Genomic DNA, 19,205 nt, shown 5'->3' on the forward strand with positions numbered 1-19,205 from the left:
AACATTAATGTCTTGAAAGAATTAAAGAAAAAAAAGCATGGAAGTGTGAAAGCGGTCTAGCTGGAAGGAGACTATAGAGACATAACAGCTAGAAGCAACACATAATCTCTGATTGGTCCTGGATTAAAAAAAAAAAAAACGAACATGTTCAGGACATTATCAGGACACTGAAGAAATTTGATTTGACAACGTTAAATTTCCTGAGTGTAATGACTGTATTCTGATTATTTGAAATAATATACTTGTATCTTTGATCTTAGTATTTAGGGTATCTAGAGTATTTGGAGTGATATCTGATAATGTCTTAAATTCATTACCAAACAGTTAAAAAAAAAAGTGGTGCATGAATATGAGAGAGAAAGAGAGAGAGAGAGAGAGAGAGAGAGAAAGATCATCACCAAATACTATGAAATATAAACAGTTTTTGAATCCACACGTGTGTGTGTGTGTGTGTGTGTGTGTGTGTGTTCATTGTACTATGTTCTCAACTTTTCTATAGGTTTGAAATTTTTTAAAACAAAACGTTGGGGATAAAGATCAGGGTATGCAGAAAGACAGAAGCAGTTAACTGAGGAACAAGTCAGTTCACCTCAAGTACAACATCCATGAGCACCCTTGAGGACCCCTCAATGGGAACACCTATGTCTTATTCACCTTGTTTCTCCAGCATCCTCACATGGTGTTCAGAATATGTGTTTCGCAAACGAGCATGGATGAGTGCCCTCTCGCTTGGGTTTGCTCCCAGGAATCCAGGACAGAGTCAGCCCTGGGAACAAACAAATCAGGATGGTGCTGCTGAGCATGGCACTCTGAGGCTCTCGTGTTGCTGGTGGTACCAGACAACTGGAACTAAATCAACGGGTGGTACCAGGCTTGTCTCCTGGCAGTGCCCTTCTGGCCTTGCCTGCCTTCTTGGGCAGGGAACCACAAACCTTGCAGGGCTGTATTTGCTGCTTCCTATTCTCCTCACCATTGGCTTTGGAGGGTCAGTAAAACCCCAAGAGTCTGGAGAACAGTTGGCCAGAGGGGTTGACCCTGATCATGGTCCTCTCCAGCGTGGGACCAGGGACTCTGGTTCCCACACCCCAGCCCTGAATCTTGGAAGTAGGAGAGAAGGAAGCATCTGAGTGCCTGCCGAAGGATCAAGAGGCTGGAATCCAATCCCAGACCCTCCCTCACAGACTTACCCACCTCTGTACAACCCAACCTTGGAGGTGAGAGCTGGGGCACTGGAGGACCACATGTGTGGCAAGGCATTGAGCCCTCCCAGCTGGAAAAGCCTCTGAATCTGCAACAAAGGGAACACAAAGCCAGCAATGACTCTCATAACCTCAGTTCCCACCAAAGCACAGAGCATTTCCTGTCCCTTTTCCGTTATTTCACAAGCTGCCTCTTCTCACTTACCCGCTGGGCTCAAGGACAGAGGGCCTTTTCTCCTCCCAGAAGCCAGACAGCTGGCTCTGGCCTCTCCTGGTCAACACCATGGCCAAGACCCCTAGTGACTATCTGTTGCACTCCCTGGAGGAGCTGGTGCCCTATGACTTTGAGAAATTCAAGTTCAAGCTGCAAAACACCAGCCTGGAGAAGGAGCAACAACGGATACCCCGAGGCCTGCTCCCGTCAGCCAGGCCGGTGAAGCTGGCCGATCTTCTGCTCAACCACTATGGGGAGAAGTATGCTGTGCAGCTGACCCTGCAGATCCTGAGGGCCATGAACCAGCACCTCCTGGCAGAGGAGCTCCACAGGGCTACTGACCCAGGTGAGCAGACCCCCATGTCCCCTCCTCTGCTGGCCGTTCATGAGGTGGGGTGGAAGGTGCAAGAATGAGCATGTGTCTGGACCAGTGCACTCTGACTTGGGGACCAGGAGTCCCGCTCTATCAAGATGTTAGTGACTTTGGCCAAGCAAGTCTTTCTCCCTGCTCTGGTCTTTGGAGCTGGATTAGTAAAGCTAAGGTTCCCAATGGCTTAAAAGGGCGGTGGCGGGAGTAGGCAGCTGAGATTCTGACTCAGGGAAGGATCAGGGGAGGCAGGAGCTAGATGACTGCTCCCAGAGAATTCCTCATGTTATTGATAATTAACACGTACGCACAGACGAGTCTCTGGGTGAGCAAAAGTGGCTTGCTAACCAATCGTATTAACAGGGCTGATAGGTAATCTTTTTATTGTTACCCACATAATTTTAGTTTTGAGTTTTTAAATAATTTTTTATTGATTGCAATTGAGTTCTTCGTCAACACGTTTTACAGAGGCATTTAAAAATTGTTCACGAGGACTTTATTTTTCTTTTCTTTTCCTTCCTCTCTTTCTTCCCTACCTTCCTTCCTCCCTTTCTTTTCCTTCCTTTCATCTTTTCTTTCCTCTTTTCCTTCCTTCTCCTCCTCCTTCTGTCTTTTGCTGTACTTTCCAATTTTGTTATATTGTGATTAGCTAATGTGGCCTATTTGATTTCTGCTTTTAAAGACTTTTTAAAGATTTTGGAGGGTGGCTAACACATGATCATTAAAAAAATATTCTTTGGTGTTTGAATTTTTTCTTCTATTTCTACACTTTAAGAATACATTAGAAATTATTTTCAAGTGTTTCTATGTGGTAGAACAGTTTAAATAACAAAAATTATCTGCTCTTTGAAAGAGTGACAGAACTAAACCAACTGTAATCTGAATCCAGAATTTGATGAATGGAATTTTTAAATTACTTTTTTATGTTCTAAAATCTGGTTATCAGTGTTTTCAGGATTTCTCACCAGTTCTTAAGTCAGTTTTGATAACTCATGTTTTCCGACAAAGCCAACAGCAAAGTGTGTTTTCAACAACTTTGAAGTAACTTCATTAAGAGCTTCCTCAAACCAAATACTAAGGTGTTAATTACAGGGTCTCATCATTTCTTTATTAGAGTAGTGGTTTTCAAATTATATCTGAGGGTGATATTTCAGGGATTCTTTAGGATATTAGCAAATACTTGATTCAAATTTTATTAAATTTGTAACTAACAAGACTAACAAATTAATATTAAAATGTATCAGTAACCAAATTTTAAAATACTAAAGGCCACCAGTGTGATAGTTCATGCTGTACTTGAACTCCTTTTTATGTAAATCTTGGAATTAAGCCTTTCCTGTCATTTCTGTTTTATTAAACAGTATCCTGACATTTCCAGGCAAGCTGTGTGTTGTTTTAATTACCATTTACACTTTCTTATCTGTGTGACTTGTGATTTTCTTCACCTCATGAAACGAAAGGAAAAACAAATAAATTACTTCCTAAAATTCTAACTGTCCTTCATAACCCGATTTCAAAATTTTGGCCAAACACCTTAATTATCGCTTTCCAGTTCTATTGAGAAATAACCAACATATATTACGTATAAGTTTAAGGCATACAGCATAATGTTTCATTTACATATATTGTGAAATGATTGCCACATAGGTTCAGTTAACACCCATTTTCTCATATGGTAAAATGAGAACTCGGGATTTATTCTCTTAACAACTTTCCAGTACAAAATGCAGCAATGTGGAAATTCCTCTCACCCTAACTGTCTGGGGGCAATGCCACCCAGTACCCTCTTCAAATGAAATTACTCTCTTGAGGGGTTTCGGGCATGAATAATGTGAATTCGAGCTGAAGCATAAAAAAGAGGACTTGTGCTTACAAATCTTCAGGAGAGATTTTCGTTTTCTGCTCTATTTGATGTCAACATCTACAGGTACACATCCTGCTGTTCCCTTCTGTATGGAAGGTTTTCTTTAAAACCTTTAAATATGGATTTCCAGACACTCAGGAGTAGAGGATACTAAGATGAAGTCTCTCTGTACCCATCACCCTTCAATGATTACCACTACTTTGCCATTCTGAATACTTCTATTCTTCCCCTTGCTTACTGTTATAATTGAGTTTTGTTTCCCTGGCGAGTTTTGTTTGTTTGTTTTTTATTAAAGTAACATTGGTTGATAATATCATATAAATTTCTGGTATAATTATAATTTGATAACTGTATACATTATATAGAGCAGTGGTTCTCAACCTTCCTAATGCTGCGACCCTTTAATACAGTTCCTCATGTTGTGGTGACCCCCAACCATAAAATTATTTTCGTTGCTACTTCATAACTGTAATTTTGCTACTGTTATGAATCGTAATGTAAATATCCGATATGCAGGATGTATTTTCATTGTTACAAATTGAACATAATGAAAGCATAGTGATTAATTTAAAAAAAACAATATCTAATTATATATGTTTTCCGATGGTCTTAGGCGACCCCTGTGAAAGGGTCTTTTGACCCCCAAAAGGGCTCGCGACCCACAGGTTGAGAACCGCTGATATAGAGTGTGCTCATCATCAAAAGTCTAATTTCCACCTGTTAATTCTTTATTGATTGATCTTATAAGGGAATTCTTTACTGATTAATTTTATATTCACACACAAATTTATACCAATACACTAGGATTTTAGTTATGCATGAAGAATTCTGTTTTTGGAATTCTGATATTGGAAACAAATCCTCCTGCCTAAAAAGTTTGAAAGCACTATTTGAAAAATATATAGCAAATAGTATGTTCTTATTTCATGGTAATTTACTGCTATTGTCTAGAATATTCTGAACTTCTCTAATTTCTGAGGGGATTCTCTCTTCTTTCCCCCCAGCCCTGGGCCCTAAGCACCTGACATTTTCATGCCTTTGCATCTCCTTGTCTTTTCAGAATATCCAATACAAGAAAGTGGCACTGACTGTCCAGCAATGTCTTGTTCCTCTGGGGAGAATAAGCCCAAGAGCCTGAAGATGCCAGATGGCCTGGAAGGGGACAGACAGCAGCAAAGTGGTGATGGAGCAGCCAGCCAGCCCGAGGCTGGGAAGGGGCCCCAGAAGAAGCCTCAGGGCAAACGGAGAGATCAGAAGGGCTCAGAGGGCCTGGATGTGCAGGGCAAGCCCGGGGCCAGGGGTGGGACTCTGTGTTCCAGGAGAAGCCCACTCCCCAGCAAGCAGCCAGGGGAGAAGGGCAGTGATTCCAGTGTCAGGCTCCGCAGGAATGCTAGCTCTGCAGGAAGGCTCCAGGGGCTCTCCAGTGGGTCATATGCTGGGTCCCTGGGAAGGAAGGCATCTGAAGCACGTTCACCTTCAAAAAAGAATCGACCCAGAAGTCTTGAATTTACCATTTCTTCCAGAGAGAGAGCTCTCTCCAATCTAGAAACTCTTCTGCCTCAGGAGAAAGTGAGAAGTGAGAATCTGGACTCAGCAGCAGCCCCCAGCAAAGTGGCCACTCTGGATGCAGGGGCTACTATGGCTGTCGAGAAAGGCTCCAGAAATCCAGAACATTCTGTGACCATGGATAGGGGAACACTCAGGAATACACTTTCCAATGTACTGTTGAATGGAAAGGAGACGACCTGGGAGCATCCAGAATACACAGCACTTTTGGAGAAAAATAGAATTGAGGGTCTAGAGACCCCTAAGACCTTGGGGGAGGCAGCAGGCAGTGAGCTTTCAAATCCAGAAGTCCCCCCGTCTTCAGGTAAGGAAGGACCCCAGAATCCCGAAGACCTGGTATCCTTAGGAAGGGTGACATCCACAGGCCTCCTTTTATCCCCCTCTGTAGTTACTGGACCCCTGGTTGCCCCCTAAGGTCCCCAACCCTTTGAGAATCTGTTGGAGGCTGTAAATCCTGAAAAAAAAATGCACATCTTCACAAATTGTTGTTTCAAATTTGTTAGTTCTTATACACTCTGAAGTGCTTTAGAGTTCCAAGGGCTTTATGAACCCCAGGATGAGTATCTGGGAAAGACTGGGTAAAAATATCCCCTTCTCTCAATAATCCCAGAGCAGTACGTCATGGGGTTGAGAATCTGCCATTTGCCTCTCTCTGGGCAGAGAGGAGAGCTGTTGGCCAAAACCCTAGGTCTCTTACTAAGGAGGAAGAAGTTAGGATTATGTTGGGTTTTGAATGACAGAAACACTATAGTAACAGTAACTAAACAAGATAGAAGTTTGTTCCTCTTTCACATAAATCATAAACAGATGGTCCAGGGCAGATGTGGTACCCTATGGGCCGAAACCCAGGCTCCTGCTCATCAAGTTTGCTTTTAAACTCATGGTCTCAGATAGTGGCATCCTCATTCCAGGAAGCAGGATAGAGAGACAAAGGAGAACAGTATCACTTAGGGAAAGTTTCTAGAAGTTTCCAGGAGTTTCTAGAAGCTGGTTGTGACAGCTCCATTTACATCCCTCTAGTCAGAATATAGTCAAATGGCCACAACCAACTGCAAAGGAGGCTGAGAAATGACGTTTTATTTGGGGGGTGTTGAGTCGGGGGAATCAGCCATATGGACAACGAACAATTCTATCACAAGGGAAGGAGGCGAGAATGATTATTGGGGGACTTCTTACAGTCTCACAGATATAGAAATTTCTGAAAGGAAGAGGTAGGAGGGCCCTAATGGATTGTGTTTCTATTTCTTCTTGGATCTCCTGTTATTTCTGCCATTTAAAAAATTTTTTAAGTTTATTTTAGAGAGAAAAGGGGAGGGAGAAGAAAGGGAGGGAAAGAGATATATATTTATTTATTGTTCTACTATTCCACTTACTTATGCATTCATTGGTTGATTCTTGTATGTGCCCTGACCTGGGATCAAACCTATCAGGACAATGCTGTACTAGCTAAGCTACCCGGCCAGGAGCTGTCATTTCTGCTTTGTAAAGTTGTGCTATGGTCTAGGGGCAGAGCTAGTCATACCTGTATGTTATTATGGCAGATTACACCCTTTAGCCTTAGAAAAATCCCCTTCTTTACTTTCATTTCATGCTCCCGGAACCTGGGTGTGAAAGGCGGTCCATTTGTTCCTTCATTTAACGCACTTTCCCAAAGGCTCACCAGGTGCCAGGGACTTTGCTAGGGGTGGGGGCGTCTAGCTCTGAGCCAGTCAATGTCTCCTGGGCGTTTCCTACGCAAGTCATGAGCGGCCTGGGTGGTTTTAAGTGCTAAAGCAAACACTAGTCAAAATGTCTTGCTGTCTTTATATCAACTGCTAGATCAGTGTGTGTGTGTGGGAGGAAGGCATAGGATTTACAGCAAAAGGCCTTTCTTTAGGATAAGTCCCCAAGAATTCCAGGTCTCAGGGCTGTCATGAGATCTAGCCCTTAACTCTCAGTCCCAGGGACTTGTCGGCTGCCTTGCTGGAGAGGACTCGGAGGGGCGCAAGCTAGGAAGTGGCCACAGTTCAATGGAGAACTCCCGAGTCCCGGGTGTGGGCTCTTTCTCCGCCGTGCTTTTGCATCACCCCTTCTTCACATCTGGGGGTTGTCACTCAGGGGATTTTTCCACTGCTGTGTTCCCAGGGAGGCCGCAGGATGAAGCTGTGTGTCCCCTCTCCCGGGCCCAGGAAGGAGATGTGGTTGGTAGCACTTGTGTGCATGATTCCTGCAGCTGCTCCATTGCTTCTAAGGATCCCAAGGCCTCAGATGGTTGCTTGCCCAACTGCCTCAGGTGTCAGGTCTCGCTCCCAGGGAAGAGTTCTGGAGGCATCGAGCCGCAGGAGGGCCCACCGATGGGCAGCCTGAGCCCCACGCCCCAGCCGCAATGTACGCGTCACAGGAAGCAGGTCCAGCTGCTCTTCTGCGAGGACCACAGGGAGCCTATTTGCCTCATCTGCAGCCTGAGCCAGGAGCACCGAGGCCACCGGGTGCGCCCCATCGAGGAAGCTGCCCTGGAATACAAGGTAGGGCTTCCTGCCTGGGGGCCCTTCTCTGCTGAGCACTTGGACATGTGGTGGCCTGCTTCCTTTGCCCAATGACGCTAGGAAATTGGTGCATTAGCTGCCACTCTTGAGCTGTAAATGGCAAAAACAATATAAACCTGGACAGCAAAGAAAAACTTTACCAGTGCGGGTAGCTGAGCGGTCCAAGGGCCTTGCTTCAGGTATGGCGAAATGCAGGTGCTCACAGGAGGTCGTTAGAATTTCTCTTCCTCTTGGCTCTGCTTCCCTTAGTGTGATGGATTCATTCTTCTCTTTCCTGGGCATCCCTCCCTTTGCTTTTGGCTGCAGCACCCTCAGCGTTATGCCCTAAAGCAGATTCTCCCCTCTAGAGTTGGCACCAACTGAACAGAGCTGGAGCCAAGTTTAAGCTTCAAAAATGCTCTTTGTCCAGGAGCAAATTCAGAAGGAGCTGGAGCATCTGAAGGCGTTGAGAAGATCTGGAGAAGAGCAGAGATCTGAAGGGGATAAGAACACTGCAAACTACTTGGTAAGGCAAAGGGTGTTCTATGGCCAGTCCTCACTCAGGCTCACCCCTGCAGGAGGGAAGGACAGAGAGCAAACAGGGGTCCGCAAGGTTCTATTCTGGTTCACGGGGAAGCAGAGCTGATCATATATTTAGAATTATCTGCTCTTGGCTGCAGGGGGGGGGGGGGGGGGTGGTAATATGGGTGTCTAAGGATGAGCTGGTCCCTATAGAGCTCGGAGGGAGGGGCATCTCTGAGGACCTTGTCACACTTTCTCATACTCACCACAAAATGGTTTAGAGGAACTAATGCCAGTGACTGTAGCTGAGGGATGGGATTGAGGAACAGGGAGGAGAGACTTTTCAACTTTGAATACTTCTCTTTATTGCTCTTAGCATTGTTGTCCATTTTATTTTTTTACAAAAACCATATTGATTTTTTAAATGCAAGTGCTTCAAGTACACATTTTCTTTAGAACCGCGGCTTTGCAATGCCACAGATTACTGGCCTTCCTCTGTGGAGCTGGTGTCCAGCCTCTTGGATGTGTAAATTGCTTCCCTTTTACCTGCAAGTGAAGGCACCTACCCCAAGGCGCTTCGACTTATCTCATGCACTTTTGTTGGTTGGATCCTATCTCCCTCTCTGGGTTCCAGGTTTCTTTTGGGACCCATCACATTGCAATGGGAAACAGGCAAAGATAAAAAAAGAATGGGAGGAAGGTGGCATTGGCCCAGTGCCTGACTTTCGGGAAACTCCTAAATTGTAGTAAAATAAAAACCCTTTCCTATAACCCCAGGAGGCTTCGAACTTATGGATGGAACAGAGGTCAGGGATGTCCCCTGAGAAGGATGGGTCAGGACTCTGAGCTGCTCAGGGAAACTAGGGGGACAAGAGGGTTTAGCCTTCACATAAGAAATTCAGAGTGGAGAGGAGAGACCAAGATGGCGGCGTAGGTAAACACCGGAGACCGCTGCCGCAAACAACCATTTCAAAAATACAACTAAAAGACTGAACGGACATCACCCAGAACCACAGGAAGGCTGGCTGAAGAGAGACTCTACAACTAGAAGGAAAGAGAACAGCAAATCGAGGCTCAGAGGCGGCGCAGTGTGGAAAATACAAAGGTACCGAGGTGCGCGCGCAAAGCGGGCTGGTGGCTGAGGGCAAAGCGGGCTGGTGGCTGAGGGCGCAGTTGTCGTTTTCTGTCGGGAGTGAGTCTCAGACTCTGGGCTCCAGATCCGGGCGAGTCTCTAGGGACCCAGACTCAAACGGGAGAAGCGGGATTATCCGGCATCAGTTGGAACCTGAGGGCAGCTTTCTCTCCGAGGTTTGCAGCGGCTGCCGGGGTTCTGAGACGCAGAGCCTCTGGGAACGGGACTGAGCGTGGCCATAACTGCTCCCTCCGCCCGCCCTGCTGAGCCCGCCCCGCCCAAAGCCTGCGCACAGCCATTTGCCGATCGCCTCAGGCAAAGGCTGGATTAGCGCCTCCCCAGAAGGCAGACGTTTTCCTTACAGCTGATTCCTATAGCCAGTCGGCCTGGGGGTCAAATCCCTCTAGTGTTAACTACAACAATTAAGGCTTGGCTAGAACAAGACTGCGCACAGAGACCACAAGGGGGTGCACCAAGAAAGCATAAAAGATGCGGAGACAAAGAAACATGACAGAAATGGAGGATATGGAGCTAAGAATCGCAATTTTGAGGGCTTGCCATAAATTTGTGCAGAGCCTCACGAAAACTAATGAGACCCTCGATGCTACGATAAAGAAATTAGAAAGTAAGCATACACGGACTGAAATAAAGAATATTATACCCAATAGCAGACCAGAGGAGTACAATAATCAAACCAAAGATTCGACAAAAAACACCCAATTGGAAAAGCAAAATGAAAAAAGAATCCGAAAGTGTGAAGATAGTGTAAGGGGCCTCTGGGACAGCTTTAAGCGGTCTAATATCAGAGTCATTGGAGTGCCAGAAGATGAGAGACAGCAAGATATTGAAAACCTATTTCAAGAAATAATGGCAGAAAACTTCCCCCACCTGGTGAAAGAAATGGACTTACAGGTCCAAGAAGCGCAGAGAACCCCAAACAAAAGGAATCCAAAGAGGACCACACCAAGACACATCATCATTAAAATGCCAAGAGCAAAAGACAAAGAGAAAATCTTAAAAGCAGCAAGAGAAAGAGGCTCAATTACCTACAAGGGAATACCCATACGACTGTCAGCTGATTTCTCAACAGAAACTTTGCAGGCCAGAAGGGAATGGCAAGAAATATTCAAAGTGCTGAATACCAAGAACCTACAACCAAGAGTACTTTATCCAGCAAAGCTATCATTCAGAATTGAAGGTCAGATAAAGAGCTTCACAGATAAGGAAAAGCTAAAGGAGTTCATCACCGCCAAACCAGTATTATATGAAATGCTGAAAGGTATCCTTTAAGAAGAGGAAGAAGAAGAAAAAGATAAAGATACAAATTATGAACAACAAACATGCATCTATCAACAAATGAATCTAAGAATCAAGTGAATAAATAACCTGATGTACAGAATGAACTGGTGATTATAATAGAATCAGGGACATAGAAAGGGAATAGACTGACTATTCTTGGGGGGGAAAGGGGTGTGGGAGATGGGGGAAGTGACTGGACAAAAATCATGCACCTATGGATGAACACAGTGGGTGGGGAGTGAGGGTGGAGGGTGGGGTGGGAGCTGGAAGGAGGGGAGTTATGGGGGGAAAAAAGAGGAACAATTGTAATAATCTGAACAATAAAGATTTAATTTAAAAAAAAAAAAAAAGAAAGAAACCGAAAAAAAAAAAAAAAAAAAAAGAAATTCAGAGTGGCCCACACACTGAAGGGTCAAGGGCACGCACCTTGTTTACAGGCTCAATCCCAGACCCCAGTTGGGGCACGTGCAGGAGGTGACAGATGGATGTTTCTGTTTCTGTCTCTCCCCCTGCCTTCCTCCCTCCCCTCCTCTCTCAATGGAAAAAATATCCTTGGGTGAGGAAATTTAGTCCTGTCCTCTGAGCCCAAAATGATGAGACTTCTTAAGTCCAGTGTTAGTGGATCTAAGAGGCCCTCACCTTCCTGGGAGGAAGGAAAAGGTGCTCTAGCCACTGCACCTCTCCATAGAAGCTTCCTAGTGATGATGAGAAACAGGGTGAGAGAACTAATGGTTGACCAGTGCGCAATGGTAGTGGAAGTCAAATTCACTTACATTCAAATAAATGGACTAACTAGCCCATTCAGAGCCATATTGAGAACGTTCTGCATGCCAGCACTTGGGGCAGGGGAGCAGGGATTGGAGAGGTTCCCCTTCTGGAGAGCTTGGTGGTCATAATCTTGTCCATTTATGACCCCAGGTATATGCCATCCTCACACTAGCTTTCAAGGAAGAAGGTGACATCAGATATCTGTGTCCTGTGGCTGCTGTAATAAAATACCACCAACTGGGTGGCTTAAACCACAGAAACTTACTATCTTGCAGTTCTGGAAGCTAGAAGTCAGAAATCAAGGTCTTGGCAGGGTTGGTTCCTTGAGGGCCATGAGGGAAGGACATGTTCCAGGCCTCTCTTCTCAAGTTGTAGATGTGTCTTTTCCCTGTCTCTTCACATGGTGTTCTCATGTTCGTGTCTGTGTCCAAATTTCCCCACTCCAGTGGCCTACCCCACTCCAGTATTACCTCATCTTAACGAATTGCATCTGCAAAACCCCTATTTCCAAAGATCATATTCTCAGGTACTGGGGGTTAGAAATTTAACATGAATTTTAGAGGGAACCCAATTTAACCCATAACAGCAGGTTTTAGGGCATTTTCCCCAGAGCCAGTCCCTTCCACCCTCCGTCTGTTGTGGAAAGGTTCTGGTCCATTTTGCCACCTTCTCTGGAATGCAGGCCTCTAAGAAAACCTGCCTCTTATCCAGGAGGTGGGCTTCTGGGGATCCCCTGGGAACACACACATCCACCTTACTGCACAGACCCCTGTACCTCCCTGTCCCGTTCCCAGAAACAAACTGAAATCCAGAAGCAGAGAGTCCGGTACCAGATGGAGCAGCTGTGCCGGTTTCTGGAGCAGCAGGAGCGGCTCTTTGTGGCCTGGCTGGAGAAGCTGGCACAGACCATTGTCCAGGTCAGGGAGACATATGACACCCAAGTGTCCAGGGACATTGCCCTTCTCACCGAGCTGATCGAGGAGCTGGAGACCAAGCAGTGCCAGCCGGAATGGGAGCTTATGCAGGTGAGTGTGGCTGGACCTGGCCTTGCCCTGCCCGTTGTGCCCAGTAGGAAGACATGGGCTCCTAACACAGACATCTGCTCTGCCCCAGCTAGGGGGTGAGGTCCTTGGGCCCAAGGGTGGGACTTGGTCTTGGTGACCCACAATGCCTCTTGTGCCCAGATCCCTTTTGTTAGCTCTTAGGAGCCCAGAGTGGCCCAGAATGAGGGGATCTCCTGGCATTTCCCAGAAGAGATCAGCAGGACTTGGGTGCAGTTCTGGTGCAGGCCACAGCTGGGCTGCACCTTGGGGAATTAGAATTAAAATTGGGAGAGGTGCCCCAGGTTTGCGGATGCACTGGGACCCAGGGAGAGAGGCCAGTAGTTAGTGCAGCCCCTAGGAGATTGGTAACAGAGAGCTTCCCTCTTTTTTCTCCTAGGACATTGGAGTAACCCTGCGCAGGTACCAAGAGCTCCCCTGGTGATCCCCTGGGTGTGCTGCAGGAAGCATTTGGGAAGGCAGTCCTAGAAGGGAGATGTTCCCAGCCCTGGGTCTGGGACTCCTTCCTGGGCTCCTCCCATTTCCTGCTGCTACCTAAGGCCTTTCTGGATTTGTGTAGCGAAAACAGGAGTGTGATCGGGAGGAAGAAAATGGGGTTGAAGACTGGAAAGAATGAATACAGCCTGCCCTGCTGTTGGTGGTGTCCTAAGAAACCTCCCTAATAGATTGTGTCCTATGCAATTCACCTCAAGAAAACTTCCTGCAGAGTGCCTGTAGCCTCAGGGAGGGAAGCACTTTCCTGGAGTGGAGCTGCAAAGCCCCGAAGGCAGGGGAGGGAATGGAAGGGAGGAGGCCGGAAATTACAATCAGCCCCTGAGCTTTACAAAATCCTGACACCCAGGCTAGGGCTGGTGACTTAAAGCTGAATCTTCAGGAGTGTAACTCAGGAATCAATATTTCAAGTCTTTTTTTTTTTTTTGTGGTAAAATATACATAACATAAAATTTACCATTTTAATCATTTTTAAATGTATGTTTAGTGGCATTAAGTACATTCACATTATTATGCAACCATTATCACCATCCATCTCCAGAACTTTTTCATCTTTCCAAATGGAAATTCCATACCATTAAACATCTCATTCCCCCCAACCCCAGCCCCTGGCACTCAACACTCTACTTTCTGTCTTTGTGAATTTGACTACTCTAACTACTTCATATAAGTGGAATCAAAAAATATTTGTACTTCTGTGTTTGGCTTATTTCCTTTAGCATAATGTCTACATGCTATAGCAGGCGTCAGAATTTCATTCATTTTTTAAGGCTGAATAATATTCCATTGTATGTATATACCATATTTTGTTTATCCAGTCTTCCATCAATGGACACTTAGATTGCTTCCACCTTTTGGCTATTGTGTATAATGCTATGAATATTGATATAGATATATCTGTTTAAGTCTCTGCTTTCAATTCTTTTGGGTATACCCCCAGATATGGAATTTCTCTATCATGTAGTAATTCTATGTTTATTTTTTTTGAGGAACTACCATATTTCCCACAGTGTCTGCACAATTTTACATTCCCACCAGCAATGTACAAGGGTTCAACTTTCTCTACATCCTTACTAAGGCTTGTTCTTTTTCTTTTTAAATTGTTTTTATTGATTGACTTTAGAGAGGCAGGAAAGGGGAGAGAGAAACACTGATTTGTTGTTCCACTTATTTATGTATACCTTGGTTGATTTTTGTACCTGCCCTGACCAAGGATCAAACCCACAACCTTAGTATATTGAGATGACACTTTAACCAACTGAGCTACCTGGCCAGGGCTATTCTTTTTCTTTACAACAGCCATACTAATGGGTGTGAAGTAATATTTCATTGTGTTTTTTCCTCGTCTATTATCATTTTATTTCAATAGAAAGAAAATGACTGAGGAAGTATGATTAATTTGACATAGATAATTCTGGGCTGAACATTTCAATATCAGAAGCATTTTAAGGCTATTATTAAAATTCGGTGTGGTTTTAACATCATTGCTTTTAAAAACTCCCCAGGTGAGCCCAGCTGGCTTGGCTCAGTGGTTGAGTGTCGACCTATGAACCAGGAGGTCATGGTTAAATTCCCGGTCAAGGTTATGCCCAGGTTGTGGGCAGCTGATCAATGATTCTCTCTAATCATTGATGTTTCCATCTCTCTCTCCCTCTCCCTTCCTCTCTGAAATACATAAAAATAGATTTTTAAAAATAAAAACTCCCCAGGTGATGCAAATTTATGGTCAAAGTTGAGGACCAATGTTTAGAACTTGAAGTCCAGGGAGGAATTTTTTTTGCAAAGCCCAGGCGGGGCTGGGTGTGCCCTGTGGAGGCTGCACCTCCCTCCATTTTATGGGAGCCTGGGCCACTCCATGCTCCAGCCCTCTCTGGACAATAGTCTTTTATCTCTAGAGTCAAGACAGTGACTGTCCCTGAGCCATGGGCCACCCCCCTGGAGGTGAAAGAGAAGATCCACCTGCTCCTCCAGAAATCAGAGGTTGTGGAGAAGAGCATGAAGCATTTCTCAGGTAGGCGGGCTTGGGGGAAGATAGAAGGTGCCTGCTACCTTCCTCCCAGAGATCCATGTAGCCCAGAGCCCCCGGGTCTCCCTTCTCCATCTCTCAGTCTTCTGACTCTGCCTTCAGCCTCCTTCTGATCTGTCCCTAGCTGGGGAAATTAACTCTAGTTCTCTTTCTCCTTTAGGAACCCTGCGTTCAGAAATGGAAACCTTCAATGGTAAGTACTGTGGTGGTGATATGTGCTGAGCAGGAGTTATTGTGATATTTCCTTGCACTGTTGATTTCTGGGCATTATTTAGAAGAGAGTGAGAAAAATACCTGTGAGAAAGGTCATGACAGGCCCTCACAGGTTCTGTGCGAAACTCTTTTAGCTGGGTCAACCCATCAGACCAGAGAGGCCCTGGTGCCTGGGGGGAATGGGGTTATATCCAAGCAGAGGAATAAGGTCCTGGGCATATGGGTTTTTGTCTTTCCTTGTTGTGGGGATCCAGGTGGATTTAGCCCTCTGAGTGGGAATGCTCAGGATTTCCCCCCTCATCTTTTTTTTTTCTCTGTAGTTCCAGAACTGATTGATGCTCAGGCACATGCCGGTAAGTGCCAGATCAAGGCGAGTGGTCTTGGCCTGATGGATCCCTGTCCATGTTTTCTGGAGGTGGGGTGAACCTGTGGGGATGTTGCCCATTGACTCCCAGCTAGGTTTTCTAATTCTCTCTGCAGTTAATGTGATTCTGGATGCAGAAACTGCCCACCCCAACCTCATCATCTCTGATGACCTGAAGAGTGCTAGACTTGGAAACAAGTGGATCCATATGCCTGACAGTCCAGAAAGATTTGATAGCTGCATTTTTGCCCTGGGCTCTCCAAGCTTCCGCTCTGGCCGTCATTACTGGGAAGTGGAGGTGGGAGACAAGACAGGGTGGGTCCTGGGTATCTGCAAGGCATCCACAAGCAGAAAGGGGAACATGACTCTGTCGCCAGAGAATGGCTACTGGGTGGTGATGATGATGAAGCGAAATGAGTACCAGGCATCCACCTTTCCCCCGACTCGCCTGCAGATGAGGGAGCCCCCCAGGCGTGTGGGCATCTTCCTGGATTACAAGGCTGGAGACATTTCCTTTTACAATGTGACAGCCAAATCGCACATCTACACATTCACCAGCTTCTCTTTCTCTGGGCCCCTTCAAGCTATCTTCAGCCCTGGGACACATGATGGAGGGAAGAACATGGATCCTCTCACCATCTGTCCAGTTGGTGACCAGGGGCCTCACTGAAAGCCCTACACTTTGCATCTCTCTTCCAACTCCCAGCCTTGTACTTTGAACTTATACTCTCGCCAGTTATTATTGAACATATATTGGGTTCTGGGTGCTTTGGGAAATATAATAAATCAGAGAATAGTCCTTGTGTCCTAGGAGCTTATGGAATAGTAGTATAAATAAGCTAGGTCCTCAAATAATGGTAAACCAAGGGTGAAGAGAACACATATGCTGATGACATGCCATGTTTTTTTCAGAGTAGAAAGTGCATGGCTTAATAAACCCTTGTATGGATTAACACCCTAAGATGCTCCTGCGACAGAGATTCAGCCCTCATGTTCCCTCAGTATCCATGACAAGGATATGTCCCCTCATTTTATTCTCCCCTGTCTTGAGGACTTGTCTAGGGGGGAAAAAATAAGCAAAGTGGCTTGCTATAAATTTTTTTTGTATCTGGATTAATGAACTGTGGTTCTTAAGAGTATTGGCTGTGCCTGATAAATAAATTGATTAGAAGATTTAATCATAATTCCATTTGCTGTCACTTGATTGATTGCTGTGAGATACCATTTCCCCACTGAACACCATGAAAGAGATGGAGCTACTGTGGTGGGAAAACATTTGACATATATTCTAAGTGTCAAATTTTCTGTCCTAATCTCTGTCTGAAAATCTGTGGGAATATTAGGTGCTTTAGTTCACAGATGTCCCGCTATCATCCCCCATTTAAAGACATGTAAAGAGAAGGGATATAAGGGGTGGGAGGATAAAATCAAGATTAAACTCCAAATTCTTCCTACCACACCTCCTCTTTCCACATCTTCACACTAGAGCCAAATTGGACTCCAGTTCTCCAGACCACAGAACATATGCTTTGCTGTCTTCATGGAGCTTGGTTCTATGCGAATAATCTATATGCTGACACAGTTCACGTGCCCTACTTGTTTAGCTGTTCCCTATGGTTGGTCATTTATTACTCCCAATTATCCCTTACTAATAACCTTTTCACAACCAGCTTTGTATATATTTCCCCCCACCTCCCCAAACACTCATTTTTTTCTCCTGTTATTCCTAAAATGGTTCTAAAATATAAACTATTTGATAACACTTGCTACAGTGGCCAGACAATCCTTCAGAAAGATTAAAAAATGTTTCTGCCCAAAGCAATGTTTGACTTTTTTTTTTTTGCTGATTTAACAGAGATGGGGTTTTACCTGTGTTTCATATCATTAATATTTATTGAGGCACTGAATTTTTCCAAGTGAATTTCTACTTTTTGTTTCCTTCTATAGAAATTATATAGCTCCTTTGACTATTTACTTATAGAATATAGATACTTAACTATTTTTATTTGTACTATTTCTTTATAAATATTTTAGATACTAAACATTTGTATATGTAAGATGAAATTTTCCCTGTGTCTGGTGGTTTTTTATTGTTATATAATTCACATATCATACAATTCACCCTTTTAAAGTATATAGTACTTCCTATTCCTACATGCTTGCCTTCTCCCAACTAAATTATACAACCACCCTTAAGAACCATCTGAAGACTAGCTGAACAAAACTCATACAACTGAGGATATAATAAGAAGTCTCACCAAGATTGGTAGGAGGGCAAAGACATGAAACAGGCTGGTCCCAGCCTGGTCTCAGCTATGGAGGTCCTCCCTGAGGAGCCAGGGGTCCCAGCGCTACACTGGGCACAGACCATAGCACCGGTGCCAGGAAAAGGATTCTCCAAAACATCTGGCTGTGAAAATCAGTGGAGCTTCTGTCTGGGTGACATGGAGGGCTGCTGTTGTCCCAGGTATTCCTTTTCAAGGGCCTGTGTACAAACTTACTTGCTGACATACTCACTGGCTCTGACTCCAGTTCAGGGACAGCACTCAAAAAATTACAGGGAGAGACTGGATGAAACTGACTTGTCTGGCTTTTGGACGGCTGGAGGAGCCGCTCTCCCTGGGACTAAACTGCTGCAAGCACCATTGTTCCTTTGTTGAATCCTCCCTGCACACAGCCAGCAGACACAGGCTGATACCAAATCTGAGTTACCATCAAACTCACCCCACTGTTGATTCCCTGAAACCCACCCTACTTAACTCACACGCCAACCCAAACCTCCTTCAGTGGCTGTTCCTCACAAACTGCCAATCTGGGCCCACGCTGTGGACTTTCATCAAATCTCTAAAAGGTCCACAAACTCCAAACAGACAGCAGTCGGCCTGGGCATGACCTCTACCTCTGGTTAACTAGTGGCGGGAGTCCTTGGTCTGCACCAGAGCCTCTCCCAAGCGTTTCCAAGTCCAGCACAGGCACCATCAAACAGGTCACTTTGTAGCTCACATCACCTGTCCCCAGACCAGGCACAGGTAATGGCTGATCGGGGCCTGCACTGGAGCCCCTCCCAAAAGGCCCCAGGACCAACACACCTGGTGGCTGGCTTCAGATCATACCAGAGCATCACCAAATTAGCTCCATAAATGACACAAACAACCTGTAGACTCGACATGCACCAGAGCCTCAGTACAGTGACTAACTCTCCACAGAGTCAACCCCTGCACTCTAGCTCATACACTATAGTCACAGCCAGTCCTCACAGCCAGTCCACCTTAGGGTCAAGCCCACCACTGACATGTCAATGGCAATCAAAGCTCAACTAGAACAGGAGAGCACACAAAATGATACCAGGAACACCCCTGAAGCACACAGCTCAGGTGAACAGGGAGTCTTCACCACTGGGCCCCACAGGACACCTACTAGATAAGGTCACCTTACCAACACTGGGAAACATAGATCTACCTAATACATAGAAATGGATACAGGGAGGCAGCCAAAATGAGAAGACAAAGAAATATGTCCCAAGTGAAAGAACAGGACAAAACTCCAGAAAAAGAACTAAACAAAATAGAGGCAAGGAGTCTACGGAATACAGAGTTCCAAATACTGATTATAAT

The 19,205-nt window shown here is 45.2% G+C and overlaps 1 protein-coding gene across 1 annotated transcript; it reads left to right on the top strand.

Moving 5' to 3' along the window:
• Nucleotides 1-1,439: 1,439 nt before the first annotated feature.
• MEFV (MEFV innate immunity regulator, pyrin) lies at nt 1,440-17,413 on the top strand. Its single transcript, XM_070413137.1, has 10 exons — nt 1,440-1,759; nt 4,705-5,514; nt 7,335-7,714; nt 8,145-8,240; nt 12,230-12,460; nt 12,876-12,898; nt 14,884-14,999; nt 15,175-15,207; nt 15,548-15,580; nt 15,708-17,413. Exons 1-10 carry the CDS (start codon nt 1,483-1,485, stop codon nt 16,259-16,261), a joined length of 2,553 nt encoding a protein of 850 aa, XP_070269238.1. The 5' UTR covers nt 1,440-1,482; the 3' UTR covers nt 16,262-17,413.
• Nucleotides 17,414-19,205: the final 1,792 nt, after the last annotated feature.

The sequence above is a fragment of the Myotis yumanensis genome, unplaced genomic scaffold (genome assembly GCF_028538775.1).
Source record: "Myotis yumanensis isolate MYYU_CA2020_CCGP unplaced genomic scaffold, mMyoYum1.0.hap1 SCAF_4, whole genome shotgun sequence".
In the NCBI taxonomy this organism is placed as follows: domain Eukaryota; kingdom Metazoa; phylum Chordata; class Mammalia; order Chiroptera; family Vespertilionidae; genus Myotis; species Myotis yumanensis.